This window comes from Nycticebus coucang, chromosome 12 (genome assembly GCF_027406575.1).
Source record: "Nycticebus coucang isolate mNycCou1 chromosome 12, mNycCou1.pri, whole genome shotgun sequence".
NCBI lineage: Eukaryota > Metazoa > Chordata > Mammalia > Primates > Lorisidae > Nycticebus > Nycticebus coucang.
In genome coordinates this window covers 73822570-73836960 of record NC_069791.1, presented here as the reverse complement: position 1 = coordinate 73836960, position 14391 = coordinate 73822570, and the positions used below count along the sequence as shown (strand labels likewise).

Sequence of the window (14391 nt, the reverse complement as noted above, 5' to 3'; positions counted from 1 at the left end):
AAGGCCAAAACTCAGGAATAACCCGCGCTTCCCATTGGCTAGTTCATTTTGCACCGCCTTTCTGATACATTCAGCATGGACGCTTCGCGCGGTTTGAGGTGGCCGCAGTCGTTATGGTGGAGGTTGTGGCAGGTCTGGCAAGGGCCACAAAATCCGGCATCCGTCCTGGGCCTGGGAACGAGGACTTATACCCGGGGCGACACGCCATACTCGCGCACGGCACTCTATGACCTGCTCGGCGTCCCCACCACAGCCACGCAGGCGCAAATCAAGGCGGCCTACTACCGGCAGAGCTTCCTTTACCACCCCGACCGCAACAACGGGAGCGCCGAGGCTGCCGAGCGCTTCACACGCATCTCCCAGGCCTACGTGGTGCTGGGTAGTGCCACTCTCCGTCGCAAGTATGACCGCGGTCTACTTTGCGACGAGGACCTGCGCGGACCCGGCGTCCGGTCCTCCAAGACGCCCACAGCAGACGCTGGGTTTCCCCGTCCCCCGCCGGCCGCCCCTCGGGCCCATGGCGATGGTCGGGCCGCCCCCGGCGCCAATCGCACCATGTTCAACTTCGACGCCTTCTACCAGGCTCACTATGGGGAACAACTGGAGCGCGAACGGCGCCTGAGGGCCCGGCGGGAGGCCCTTCGCAAGCAGCGGGAGGACCGGGCCAAGAAAGGCTTCCAGTGGGACGAGATCAGAGACATGACTTTCATAGTCTTTCTCTTTACAATTTTCGCCGTCGTTGGCTTTCGTATTTAATCGGAGAGGGGAAGGAAGGGAAGCTGCCTCAGCCAGTGCCAAGAAAACGGCCTTTGCTGTCTAGAAACCATTGGCCTGCCTTAGTCTACCTCTGCTGGGGTCTGAAGGAACTGCACTCCTCGTCTTCCCCCACCTGCCCTGCTTAGGCGGCAATCTGCACATCCTTCCCCTTTGCCTAAGAAGCCCCAAGATGAATCCCTAAGGCTCCGGAGTGAAGGATTTTCTGGAATCCCTTGGGTTGCCTTCCTGATGTTGTCAATTTCTAGAACACTTAATCTAGCTTAATTGTAAAGCTCTGAGCAAGATTTATCAGTTCCTGCCACACATTTGTACTGTGGGGCTCCTCTGTAACCTTGAAACGTGCAATATGACCAATTGTTGACTTCCAAAAGAAAAATTCTGGGGTTGTACAAAAATTTGTCTTTCTGTGAGTTCCCCAGGCCACAGGTGAGATCTGATCCAGGGTGAGAATGTGATCTGTGGAAAGTTTGCCATTCCTCTTTCTAAGGTCATCCCCACATTGCATTTCCCCTTTTGTTGGTGGCATGTGGGAGTGGGAAAACAAGATTTTCGAGCATAAGGAATGAGTTCTTGCGCACATATTTATCTAATGCATGACCTTGAAGAGGTTACTGTGTGGGCATGGCAGCAAAGGGGTAAGTCATTTGCTCTTTTGAGATCTGCCACACTTTATTATCCATAGTGATTACAACATGTTGGTAGGAGGCTGAGTTTATCCTTGGGACAGGGTGCCTGTCACCTGGTCATCTCTTTACCTGCCAGCCCCATCAATAATAGTGCAGCCCATTCCCTCTCAGAGTCCCCTAAGTGTGGCCTTGGTCCTTTTTAACTTGCAGTTATCACAGGCCCTACAAGTCCTTGAAATAAGGCTGCGAGAAACCTTGTGGATTTGGAGTAGATAGGACTACTCAAGGACAGCTTGTTATTTAAGGTGGAGACTCAATTCCTTATACGTAGCTGCAGGAATAAGTTTCTCAACCCTGAGTTCCTGGATGTGGGCAGGGGGTTGGCCATGAGATTGTAGGTGTTGTGTTTGTGTACTGGGACTGAGTGTAAAGCTGTGGAAGACAAGTCCCTCGAAGGAGGTCTATGGCAAGGATGAGGGCCCAAGTCTAGTCTCTAAACAGAGCCAGACCTGGTTTGTATATTATTGAATGCAACTGAGTGTCATTCCTGTTCTCAAATATTTTGTATAAAAGTCCTTATATAGGCTGGGTGTGGTGGCTTACGCCTGTAATCCTGGCACTCTGGGAGGCTGAGGCTGGGGGATTGCTTGTGCTCAAGAGTCCAAGACCCTGTCTGTACCAATAATAGAAAAAAAACTAGCCAGGTCTTGTGGTGGGTGCCTGTAGTCCCAGCTCCTTGGGAGGCTAAGGCAAAAGAATTGCTTGAGCCCAAGAGTTTGAGGTTGCTGTAAGCTATGACACCATGGTACTTCAGCCTGGGTGATGGGGAGACTATGTCTCAAGAAAAAAAAAAAAAAAGCCCTTATATAAATTGGGATAAAGCCACACTTAGTCCATCTTGGCGTCTTGAAAACCATTCAGTTCTCACCTGTTGGCTGGGGCTAAGCTTCTGGACACAGCTTTGCAGTGTCCATATGATTCAATATTAAAGATTTGAGTCCACCCTGGTTCAGACATTCCTCCACTCTGTGAGCCTTGATTTGGGGAGGGAGGATATGTACTTTTATAAAGAACATTTAATGTTACTATGTTTCATATTTGGAAAACAAGGGAAAGTCTTATTTTTGAAATACAAACTACAGAAAGTGGAGCTTAGCGAAATGGACAGAAGCAGCTGGCATTCTAAATGATAAAGTGGGGCATAAGAGAGTCCTTGGGGCAAGGGCTTTTTGTTTCTGTCGAAAGGAATTTGGCTCTTGTTTTTGGTTTGTAAAAGTATTAACTTGCAAAAGTATTAACAGTCTGTAAAAGCATGGGCCCCTTTGCATAGATCTCTCAAGTTTGTTTTCCCTATGTGAAGATCATAGCCAAGAAGGCTCTCTGTGACCTCCAGAATCTGAAGGAGATAGAAAGTTTCAGAAGATTTCAGACTAGGTGTGGGTCCAGACTAAGTGAAATTTCTGGAACATTCCATGTACCTCTAAGCAGAGCAGTCTATAAAAGTTTATTAGCCATCATCAAGCCTCTCTCATGGCCCAAAACTAGGCCTATTCCACTCTGATTGTATCCATCTCCGCCTGCCTGAGGTCTTTCTAGGCCAGAGCTAAGCTATGATGAACTCCTAAACTGAGTCTAGGCTCTTCTTGGAAAGGAATTTGTGTGGGAGGCTTTTTGAAGGCCCTCTAACTGGTTCCCTTGGTAACATTTCTACCCCCCAAACACACCCCATGTTCTTAGTATTTCCTTTCTATGCTACTTTCCTACCCTGACAATGGGAGGATGAACTCTGCTGTAGACATTAGCCTCTTCCTTATAGAGGCTACTCTCCAGTTCCTCATAGTGGAGGAAGATTCAGGCATACCCAAGCATAGTCTTTTTTCTTTTTTTCTCTTTTTTGGTCACAAACTAAAAACTCCCTAGAAGTTTGGGCATAGAATGGGAGAATAGGGCAAAAGGACCCCGGCTATGCTCCAGTGGAGTGGGGATGAGGGTACAAGTTCCGTACATGGCTTAATGAGCAACTGGCACAAGCCCTAAATGGGGAGATATGGGCAATAAGATAGAAATCCAAGATGCACATAGCAATTGTCAGTAGTCTTTGGACTTGATCAGGACTTTATTCCTGCTAAGCCAAATGGCTTTTTCTCCTCTGTTGCCCCTTTTTTATTCTTGGGTGAAATGACCCTTTGTAGATCCCAGTGTTGAAGAAAGAGGATTTCTCCCTATTTGCTTACTTCTCAGGTTCTGTCATTTGAGTCACTGGGTGTACTTTTCTATTATAGTCCCAGTATGAGCCATGATTATGAATTGGGTCATGATTGACTTTGAAACTCTGCTGAATGGGCACCAAAACTCCCTTTTTATTTGAAATTGGACAAGCCTGTTTGAAATCTTTAGGGCTTCCCAGGTCACCAAATACTGTGAAAACAGTGGTGGCAGTACCTCAGTCCACACTTTTGAATTCAGTGCACTAGAAAAGTTGGCTTTATCGTGGGGTTTTCCTCCTCAGCACTGACACAGGCCATGAGCAAGATCGTGGGGAAAGCTGAACATAGTGGCACATGCCTATAGTCCCAATTACTTGGGAGGCTTACCAGAAGAATGTCTTGATATGTTCAAGTTCAAAGGAATTCAAAGATGTGATGAGCTATGAATAGCCACTATGCTCCAGCCTGGACAACATAGTAAGACCCTGTCTCTCTTTTAAAAAAGTCACAGGCAAGACCTGACTTGTCTGCCCTCAACTGCTCAGCTTCTCAGATACAGCTTGCAGCTCTCATGTGTTTGTGCAAAACAGCTGAGTGTCTCTCTGTCATTGTTTTAATATGATAGTGAGATCTGAATCTGGACCTCACAACCTTGCATACACCAGAAATGCTCAGCACTCTCAGCCCTGCAGGAAGCCTGTGCAGAGAGTTCATCTCTCGCCATCTGTCCTAAGGTCACAGGATCACTGTGGATCTAACCATTTTGCCAATGTCTCTACAGGCTGGGGTCCTGTCACTAGTTTTTTAGTGCGTTAGCTCTCCCATCCTGCCTTTGTCCCTTCAACATTCACATCCTCAGCCCTAATAGGGGACTGCTGTTTGACAAAAGGTCTGTCTGAGAGAACCAAGAGCAGACTGAGATATGGGTTCATAGGCCACAGCCAACATGTGCTTTCACCATTTGGCTGTCACAGTGTCCTAAACAATTTTAGTCAACATTCAAAACTTAGGAGAACTTGCATAAAAATAAGAAATTTCTAACCTCAAAAACTAAGAAAATTTGGGGCAGTGCCTGTGGCTCAGTGGGTAGGGCGCCGGCCCCATATACCGAGGGTGGCAGGTTCAAACCCAGCCCTGGCCAAAATGCAGCAAAAAATAGCTGGGCGTTGTGGTGGGCGCCTGTAGTCCCAGCTTGGGAGGCTGAGGCAAGAGAATCGCCTAAGCCCAGGAGTTGAAGGTTGCTGTGAGCTGTGTGAAGCCACAGCACTCTACCGAGGGCCATAAAGTGAGACTTTGTCTCTACAAAAAAAAAAAACTAAGAAAATTTGCCACAACTGAGCTCACATGTCTGCTTTACCACCATGGGAGATGCTGAGTAACATTTGCTCTTTTAGATAAGACATTACTCCCCAGTTTTCTGCACTTCCACCAACAAAGCAAAGTGTAAAAGGCCTTTTTCTACACTTGCACGGTTTTCCCTTAATAGAGAAATATTTCCCCATCTCATGTCCATCAAGAGGGAAAAAAAAAAATGACCATGAATTTCCAGAAAAATGAGAGCAGGAGTATTTGTGGAAACAACTTTGTACCTCTGTGTCACCTCCCTGGCTCCTATAGGCATTCAAGTTTGCAAATTCCCATGCTACATCTTATGTTGCAAAAGCCCACACTTTACACAGCAAGGCTGAGTATAAACTTTATTTTCATTGTGCAATAAGGAGAATATTCCAAGAGGTCTACAGCAATGGCAAGCTCTTAAGACAAAACCAGAGGTCCTTTGGTACAATAATGCCATTCCTCCACTCAGTCTTTTGTGTAAAATCCTTGATGGCGCCTGTAGCTCAAGCAGCTAAGGCACCAGCCACATACACCAGAGCTGGTGGGTTCGAATCCAGCCCCAGCCTGCCAAACAATGACAACTACAACGAACAAATAGCCGGGCATTGTGGCGGTCGCCTATAGTCCCAGCTACTTAGGAGGGTGAGGCAAGAGAATCACTTAAGCCCAGGAGTTGGAGGTTGCTATGAGCTGTGACACCACAGCACACTACCCAGGGCTTGAGGCTCTGTCTCAAAAAAAAAAAAAAAATCCTTGTGTAAATTGGGTTGAACCTACAGCAAGTCCATCTTGGTCTCTTGGAAACCATTCAATTCACTCTAGCTTTGGAAGTGAGAGCCAACCTCTTTACCATGGCTTTGCAGGGCCCACATGATTTGCGGTAAAGATGTAGCCTTTGTTCAAGCCTGCTTAGCTCGGTGAACCTAGATTAGTTTTTAAAAGCATGTTGAGGCTAAGGTGGGTGGATTGCTTGACCTCACAAGTTCAAGACCAGTCTGAATTAAAGCAAGACCCTGTCTCTACTAAAAGAGAAAAGCTGAGGCAAGAGGATCACTTGAGCTCAAGAGTTGGAGGTTGCTGTGAGCTATGATGGAACAGCACTCTACCCAGGGCAACAGCTTGATACTCTGTCTGAAAAAAATTAATTAATTAAAATAAAATGAAGTAAAAAGCACATTTAATGGCATGTTTCACACTTGGAAACTGGGTTGGGGAGAAGCTTAGTAAAATAGGTAGAACCTAGCAATTCCCAAACGAGGTGTACATAACAGACTTTCTTGAGGGACAGAGAATGCTGTTTTTATCAAAAGGGGCTGGGAATCCTTTTGGGGAGGGAAAAAAGGCAGAAAGGGCTGGCAGGTTATTTGGGGAATTTTAGGGGTGGGTTTTATAAAAGCATGGGTAGTCTGTAATAAGTAGGACCTTCTTTTCTTGTCATAGCTCACAACAACTTCAGACTCTTGGGCTTCAGCAATCCTCCTACCTCAGCCTCCCGAGCAGCCAGGACTACAAGCATGTGCCATGACACCCCACTAGTTTTTCTGTTTTTAGTAGAGACGGTCTCACGGTTGTTCAGGCTAGTCTCGAACTCTGGAGCTCAAACAATCCACCCACCTCAGCCCCCTAGAGTGCTAGGATTATAGGTGTGAGCCACCTGCCCAGCCTAGTAGGACCTTTTTTTTTTGAGACGGTCTCACTATGTCACCCTTTGTGGAGTGCTGTGGCATCACATCTCACAGCAAACTCTAACTCTTAGGCTTAAGAAATTCTCTTGCCTCAGCTTCCCAAGTAGCTGGAAATACAGGCGCCCGCTATTTTTTGTTGTAGTTGTCATTGTTGTTTAGCAGGCCCGGGCTGGGTTTGAACCTGCCATCCCCAGTGTATATGGCTGGCGCTGTAACCACTGAACTACAGGTGCTGAGCCAATAGGACCTTTCTTAAGGGCCCCTGGGTGTAGGCCCTCAAGTTTATTCTCTTCCACAGTCACAACCAGAAACATGGCCTGGAGCCTCACAACCTGGAAGGTAAAAGTTGCAGGTTTCAGGCAAAAGGGAGGTCTAAAACTGCCTAAAAACCTTCCAGAACATCCTGTATGCCTTCAAGCAGGAAAGTTAGTGAAGTTCATCTAACTCTAAGCCTTTCCCATGGCCCACCAAGAACTAGGCCCACTTACCTCAGGTCCTTTTAAGGCTGGAGGTGAACACTAAGAGGTCTCACTTCTCCACTAAAGCAGAGGCAGCTGTGTTTGGAGGCCCTTTGAAGGACACCATCTGGTTCCCATGCTAACACTCTTCTTTCCTAGTCCCTCTCTTGTCAGGATCTTTTTTGTTTGTTTGTTTTGTTTTTTTTTTTTTTTTTGTAGAGACAGAGTCTCACCCTCGGGTAGAGTGCCGTGGCGTCACACGGCTCACAGCAACCTCTACTCTTGGACTTACGCGATTCTCTTGCCTCAGCCTCCCGAGCAGCTGGGACTACAGGCGCCCGCCACAGTGCCCGGCTATTTTTTTGTTGCAGTTTGGCCGGGGCTGGGTTTGAACCCGCCACCCTCAGCATATGGGGCCGGCGCCCTACTCACTGAGCCACAGGTGCCACCCTCTTGTCAGGATCTTAACTTTTTCTGCTTCTTACCTGCCCTGGGGATAGGAAGCTGAACCAGGTACCTGCTGCCTTCTAGATCCTGCTCCCAAATTAATGATAGCGAGGAAAGGCTCAGATACGCCCGACCTTAACTCTTTTTCTCCTTTTGATTAAAAGCTAAAACTCCATAGAAGCTTGGACCAGGAATGAGAAGTCAGGACAAGAGGGCCTCAGCCTGCTCTGGGCTGTGCTGAGAATGGGAAGAGGTCTCCTCAGTCTTCTGTCACCTTGGCAGGCACCCGGTGGTTTTGGTGCCCTTTAGCCTCTAGGAGCTCAAGGGCCAGCAGTGAAGAGTAGAAGCACCAAGGCCAAGGTAGGATGAAAGTTCTCAAGTGGGCACTCAGTGCTTGAACTGTGCCTCTACTAGGAAGGAATCTGGCTCTCTGGGCCTGGAAGGCTCTAAATTCACCTGGGCCAGCAGTTGGAAGGCAGTTGCTCAGGCACTGCCCACACATCAGAGTGGGGGCCACCTGGCTCCAGGAGAAGTCCTAACATGATAGCCTCATACTGAGCCAAAATCTGGCTCCCTGTGGTTTCCACCCATTGGTCTTGGCTGTGACCTCTGGCTCTACGTGAAACAGTCCTTCATAGATTCAAAGGTGCAACATCACACACACACATTTCAAAGAGATCCCTTAACTGTTCTTCATGAGACTTAGGCCCAGTCCTGTTTCTCACTGGTATTACCCCAAAGATACCATTTTAGGGGTTCCTCTTACAGTTTAAAACTTCAGTGAGAAGTAGAGCCAACCCAACACCTCCCTCTTTCCAGATGGTTATGTCCCTATTAACATGGACCAAGATCACATTAGCTTTGTTGGCTTCTACTGCACTGACTATCCCCTCCTTTTCAAGAACTTCCATGCTTCCCTGCCAAACATCATCTCATTAGACTTGACCTAAGCTGTTGTAGAGCACATCCCGCTTCCCCATCTTTGTGTCCTATACTGACAGCCATACTGGCCACCTGGATCTCCCCTTAGCTGAGGACAGATGCCTTGGGTCCTACAGAACCCCCACCCTCACTCACTGGGGGATGGTCATTTCACAGGCCAAAGGAGGAGCTGGTCCCATCCTAATTAGGCTTACAGACAACCCAGGAAAAGAAGGTAGGACCCAAAAAACAGGTCCTACCTATTACAGACTACCCCTCTAAGGTGAGAGAACCGTGATGGAGCAGAGTGTGCTTCTGACCAGAAGTGCTGGGAAGTTAAGATTTAGGAAAAGCTCCTATGGGTTGTATCAGAGAAGGCTTCATGGAAGAGGTAGCAGTGGTACTGGACCTGAAGGACAGCTGGGCTGTGGATGGGCAGAGAGGAAGGGAGGGCATCTCAAGAGTAGGCAGTGCAGGAGCTGAGATGAGACTGCAACGGCCAAGTGGCTGGTTGAGGGAGAAGAGAGGAGTCAGGCAGCATCGTCATCCTCATCATCACATTTATTGACGGCCCCTAGGAGGCGGGGCTGGGGACAGAACATACAAAGACAAGGACCTGCCCTCAAAAAGTTTCCATTTTAAGGAGACAGGGACAGAAAAATACAGAATGGTCTTTCCTGGGGATGGCCCACTCTCACCTGTGCAGGTCAGAAGCCCCTGGCCTACCTTGCCCCAGGGTCTAGAGCATGAGCGGCATGTAGTAGCCCCGGGATCATGGTGGCCCTGTCCCCATAGCTGGTGCCTGACCACCTGGCTCCTAGGCAGTAGGCCCCAGAATTGAGGGAAAGGTAGGCTCAGGATATGATGTAAAACACTCCTGTCAGCCTTGGTATTGTGCAAGCCCAGTGGAGTGGTAGGTGCAACAGGCCCCCTAAGCAGGGCTCCTGCAGGAAGCAAGCATCTTCCTAGGCCCCCATAGGTGAGTAAAGTTCTTTCATTGGGGCTGGTCCATCACCCTGGAGGCCCCAGCCAGGGAGACAAAAAAGGCAGAGTTTCCTCAGCGTTGGAGGCAAAACACCCTGCCCACCCCACCCTAGCCCTCTCTGGGTACCTTCCAGGTGACCCTCCTCCCCAGCTTAGCCTCCAGGGCCAGGGTCTGCCTGAGGCCAGGGGGAAGGGCCTGCCCCTCCCCCCACCCAGGCAGTGGGGGGGGAGGAGGAGCCACGCATCAAGTTTGTCTAGGCCCCCCTCTGGGGGGGCCACACCCTGGATCCTACCGGTGTGGGGGCTCTGGCTGCGAGGGCCGAGGGCTCAGCAGAGGGGCTGGGCCAAGGGGACACCCAGGGGAGCCCTTCAGTGGGGGCACTGGGCGGGAGTCCAAGGGGGGCAGGCTCCGGGGCACTGCTGGTGGCCCCCGGCCAGCCCCTGTGGGCAGGACAGCTGCAGCAGGGAAGGGTTTGAGGGGATCAGCAGCCGCAGTGGGGGCCGGCTGGGCAGAGCGCTCCCGACGCCGCAGCAGCTCCTGTAGCTTCTCCGCCTGTGTCCGCCTCAGGTGGGCCAAGGCCCGGCCACGCTGGAAGGCAGGCAGGAAGGCCTCCAGGCTCTGCTCACCCAGCAGCAGCTGCTCCATCTGCTCCTGGGCCAGGAGGGAAGGGAGGACTTGGAAGGAGTATGACCATTGACTGAGGGCTGGACCTCTGTGCTGCCTACCCTGAGTCCTTGTGGTGGCCACCCCATGGCTAAGGAACAGGGCACCTGAGTTCCTGCCTCTGACTTGTGACTGTGGACAAATGTTCTCACTACTTATAAAATGAGGATACCATCACCAGACTTGCTGGGTCAGACATGAGGCAGGATCAGAGTTGGGGATGTATCTGAAGTAGAGACTTGGGTGTCTCACCAAGCAGGGCCTGGGTCCCCTCTTCCCCCAACCCCTTCAACTCACTAAGCACTGCACTCCCACCACTAAGCACTAAGTCCCCTCTGTGGACCTAGCCCCAGGCTGCCCTGAACCAATCATAGGGGAGCCAGAGAAAAAGTCACAGGCAGGAGAGTAAGCCCTGCTATCCCATGCTGGCCGGGGAGTGTAGACAGCAATGCCAGGTTCTCCTGTGGGCCAAATACTCTGGGTGGGCTTCCCAGAGGAGGGACTCCCAAGCCTGTGGTATAAGAATAAGCAGGAAAGTGGAGTGGGATGGTTCTGTCTTCTGGACCCCAGGCCCAACCACCCTCCCCTCACCTCAGCCTCCTGTTCAGCTTCTTCCAGCTCAGCCTGCAGCCAGCCCAGAGCGCAGTGGGGGCTCCAGCGATGGGTGCTCTCCTCTGAGGGCCACAGAGGGACAGAGTGAACAGCTTCTGCCCTCAGGGCCTGTCAATGGGGACATATAGGCCAGAGCCCCAGGACTCTAGTTCTCTCCTTGACTCTATGCTTCTCTTCCTCTGTCTGGGGCTCAGTTTCTCAGTGTCCTCTTCTGTAAAATGCCTGAGTACCCCTCCCCCACCAAGATTCTGCTCCCCATCCTAGTACAAAAGACAAAGCAGGGGCTTTGTCTCCCAGAGCATCTCAGGAGGATCCTTGGATTTGAGTCCCCCTTCTCCCACTCTTCAACCCAGCTCTACTCACCACTGCTCATGTCCCAGCTCCATTTTCCAGGAGACCCAGAGCAGGTCTGCCCAAGTCCCAGCCTTCAGTGCCCAGCACTTCCCAAGACCAACCAGCCACATGGCTCCTATCCCCACCCCAGGTGGTTCCCCGCAGATGTCCCCTCACCCAGTCGCTGCAGCTTGTCTGCACAGTTCTCAGCAACCTCACGAAGCTCCTGGTACTTGATGGCCAGGGCAGCCCGGCCCATCTCCAGGCGGGGCCGCAGGGCCAGGTTCTCCTTGGCCAATGCATAGTTTGAGGCCAGGCATGCCTCACGCTCCAGCTGCAGGCCCTGGAACTGATTACAGAGAAGTGCTAAGAGACCCAAGGAGGGAGTTTGCCTGGGTCACCTTACTGCCAGCCCAGGGGACAGTGCCCACAGGCCAGGCCAAAGGCACCTGTACAACCCTGAACCTTCAGGGTAGTGAGCCCAACAGGTGGAGGGCCATGGAGAAGCGCAGACCCACCTTGGCCTTGCCTTGAGCTCTCTCTGGGTCTCAGTTTCCTCTTATACAAAGCAAGTTAAAACCCTTTACCTTATGGGTTGTTGCAAGATTAAGTGAGGAAAACTAGGAAGGTGTCTACAAATGTTAGTTAATTTTTAATTTTTCAATTAATATGTCTGCTTGGATCCCTGAGGAGTTCCCCTCCCTCCTCTGTCCCATTTTCCATGCATGGGCAGCTTCTCTCACATTCCAGGCCTTTGTCTGCTTCCTCCTCAGGTGTTTGTGCCAAAAACACTTGCACCCTCTACTCCTACCCTCCCAGTGATGTCTGCACCCTGTCCCCTCATAGTATCCCCCTCAAGTCTCTCTCTCTCTTCCCCTCCTACCCCCTCCTCTGCCCTCCAGTGGAATCCCTACACCCCACGGGATACACACCCCCTTTTCTTCCCTGTTCCCACAGCACTTGCTCCCTGCTTTTCTCCTCTTGCAGAAGCAGACCCTGGCCCTGGAGAAGGCTTTTTCCTTGCTTCCAGGAGGGCCCAGCCTCCCCTCCCTGCCCCAGGAGAAGGCACTCCCCTCCATCTGTCCCCTATAGGATGCACACGCCCCTCCTCATTAGCCTCCTTCCAACACACACTTTCCCCTTCTGCCCCCCACAGACAACCAGCCCGGGCCTATCGCTTGTGAAATATACAACTTTCTCTTATGGTGGCCTATGCAATACACACCTCAGCTTTCAGCAGCCCTCCCCAACGCAAGCTACAAAGCCCCCTCGCGCTCTCCCAGAATGCGTGGTCCCCCCAACTCTCCCCCCAGGTGTCAAAAAGGCCCCCAGTTCTCCCTATGGAAGGCACCTCCCCTTTCTGGCCCTACAGAACGTGGATATGCGAGCTAGGGCCCCCCACAACACAGCCACCTCTTGTCCCCGGAACACACCTCCCTGGAGCATCTGCTGTAGGACACGCCTCGCGGCCATCCTGAGGGTGCACGGCGTCTCCTCAGGTCCCCCGCGCCCCACCCGCCCCAGGCTGGCTCTGGGCGCCCCCTCCCTCGGGGGCGGCTGCGCCGGGCCCACTCGTACGTGCCAGGTTCCCGCGCCCACGGGCGGCCCCGCGGCCCGGCCCGTGCGGCCTTTCAGTCGGTCGGCAGGTCCGGCAGGCCGCGGCCCGTCCCCCGCGCCCCCCGCCCGCGCCCCCCGCTCTACCTTCCTGCTGAGCCGCACGATCCGGTCCAGCTTGGGCTCATCCTGAAGCAGGTCCCGGAGCTGCCCGGTGCTGAGGATCCCAAAGCGCCCCGGGCTGCCGGGCTCCGGCCCCGCCCGCGCCGCCCGGGCCCGGTACATGCCGCCCGCCCGCGCCCCCAGCTCGGCTGCTGGCTCGGCCCGCTCGGCCCGCTCCGCCCCGGCTCCGCTCCGCTCGGCTCCGGCTCCGGCCGCGCGCGCCACTCCGCCGCCAGAGGGCGCCCTGCCCGCTCTTAAAGGGGCCGCGGCGCCCGGGCTGGGGGTGGGGTAAGGTGGGGGCAGACCGCACCCCTCCCCGCCCAGGCAGAGCCCTGCCGTGTCTCCAGCACCCGAGATCGCTCTACAAACCGACCTTCCTGCCCCCTCCCATGTGAGGCTGTTGTCTCTGAACCCCTTCACCCAGCCACCACTCGCCACGCCCCCAACCACGGGCTCTCCTACCCAGGCGTTTACAGTTTGCAGGGCTAGTCACATTTTCCCCCTTCAATTGGCATAATATTCTCAGTTTGATTGGGCGCTAGTAGCTCCTGCCCTGCTGCTAATTTGCACACGTTGCTTACCCTCCCCAAGCCTCAGTTTTCTTTTCTGTAAAATAGGGCGATGATACACAAGGTGAGGACTGGAGCTAAGTGCCTTTCACGTATTCATTTACTACTCCTCAAAGCCACACACATTACAGGTAAATGATAGACAATCCTAATTCTTCCCGTTCGTGCAGCGTCCACAGAGCATATGATGCCTCTCTGCATTGGGCACTGGGCTAGGCTCTGTGAGGACATTATCCCTGCCCTCAGAAAGCTCAAAGATTAAGGCAGAGGCACATTGCCTAGTGTACTAAGTAACTACAGTACAAGAAGAAATAGCAGTTGTCACCCCAGTGGTTTCCTTTGTGATTCCCATGTTAATGCCAGATATATCCTCTATCTTATCTTTACAACTAGGCTTAACTGGTGCCATTGTTCCCATCTCAGGAAGCAGAGACTAAGTCAAACAATGAGTGATCTGGTTCCACTTCACACTGCTAAAAAAGGGCAGAGGTGGGACCAGAGCAATCTGGAAAGACTTACCAGAGGAGGTGACATTTGAGCTGGGTTTCAAACAATGAATGGCAGTTCTGAAGTTGAAGGAGAAAATAAAAGAACTAAAAGAAGTCCATGAGCCGAGGCACAGGAGCTGAAGAAGCCTGACAAGGACTCACCTAATCCAGTTAGAGCACAGAGGCGCAGATGTCCGGAGGAGAAGGCAGGACATGCTTGTTGACAGACCATGAAGGGAGCTCTTCTTCCATGTTTTTATGACAACGAAAATTTGGTTCTCCCCCTCAAGACTCATCTGGAGGCTGAGCACGGTAGCTTATACCTGTAATCCCAGCACTGTGGGAGGCTGAAAGAGGAGGATCACTTGAAGCCAGGAGTTCAAGACCAATCTGGACAACATAGTAAGACCCTGTCTCTACAAAAAATAAAAGAACTAATTAGGTGTGGTGGCACATACCTATAGTCCTTGCTACTCTGGAAGCCAAAGTGGAAAGATCACTTGAGCACAGGAGTCAAAGTTACAGTGAACTATGATGATGCCACCAACTTCAGGTTACTAGCCTTC

General features: G+C 51.7%; 2 protein-coding genes and 1 long non-coding RNA gene across 3 annotated transcripts; 1 reads left to right on the top strand and 2 right to left on the bottom strand.

Moving 5' to 3' along the window:
* Positions 1 to 42: 42 nt before the first annotated feature.
* DNAJC30 (DnaJ heat shock protein family (Hsp40) member C30) lies at positions 43 to 2912 on the top strand. The gene has a single exon (XM_053555913.1). It carries the CDS (start codon positions 76 to 78, stop codon positions 754 to 756), a length of 681 nt encoding a protein of 226 aa, XP_053411888.1. The 5' UTR covers positions 43 to 75; the 3' UTR covers positions 757 to 2912.
* A 6090-nt stretch (positions 2913 to 9002) lies between these two features.
* VPS37D (VPS37D subunit of ESCRT-I) lies at positions 9003 to 13150 on the bottom strand. The gene is made up of 4 exons (XM_053557685.1): positions 12754 to 13150; positions 11230 to 11401; positions 10699 to 10781; positions 9003 to 10095 (listed from the first exon to the last, which is right to left on the bottom strand). The coding sequence occupies exons 1-4, from the start codon at positions 12889 to 12891 to the stop codon at positions 9733 to 9735; spliced, it is 756 nt and encodes a 251-aa protein (XP_053413660.1). The 5' UTR covers positions 12892 to 13150; the 3' UTR covers positions 9003 to 9732.
* An 8-nt stretch (positions 13151 to 13158) lies between these two features.
* Positions 13159 to 14161, bottom strand: LOC128562597 (uncharacterized). Its single transcript, XR_008373469.1, has 3 exons — positions 13988 to 14161; positions 13857 to 13903; positions 13159 to 13374 (listed from the first exon to the last, which is right to left on the bottom strand). It is a non-coding gene; the product is annotated as an uncharacterized LOC128562597 (long non-coding RNA).
* Positions 14162 to 14391: the final 230 nt, after the last annotated feature.

What these genes read in the sequence shown, in the direction of transcription:
- DNAJC30 (XM_053555913.1), top strand. Translation starts at nt 76, where the DNA reads ATGGACGCTTCGCGCGGTTTGAGGTGGCCGCAGTCGTTATGGTGGAGG.
- VPS37D (XM_053557685.1), bottom strand. Translation starts at nt 12,891, where the DNA reads ATGTACCGGGCCCGGGCGGCGCGGGCGGGGCCGGAGCCCGGCAGCCCG. An exon ending in TCGTGCGGCTCAGCAGGAAG is followed by an intron (nt 11,402 to 12,753) that starts GTAGAGCGGGGG and finishes CTCTGTAATCAG; the next exon opens with TTCCAGGGCCTGCAGCTGGA. An exon ending in AAGCTGAACAGGAGGCTGAG is followed by an intron (nt 10,096 to 10,698) that starts GTGAGGGGAGGG and finishes CTCCTGGCCCAG; the next exon opens with GAGCAGATGGAGCAGCTGCT.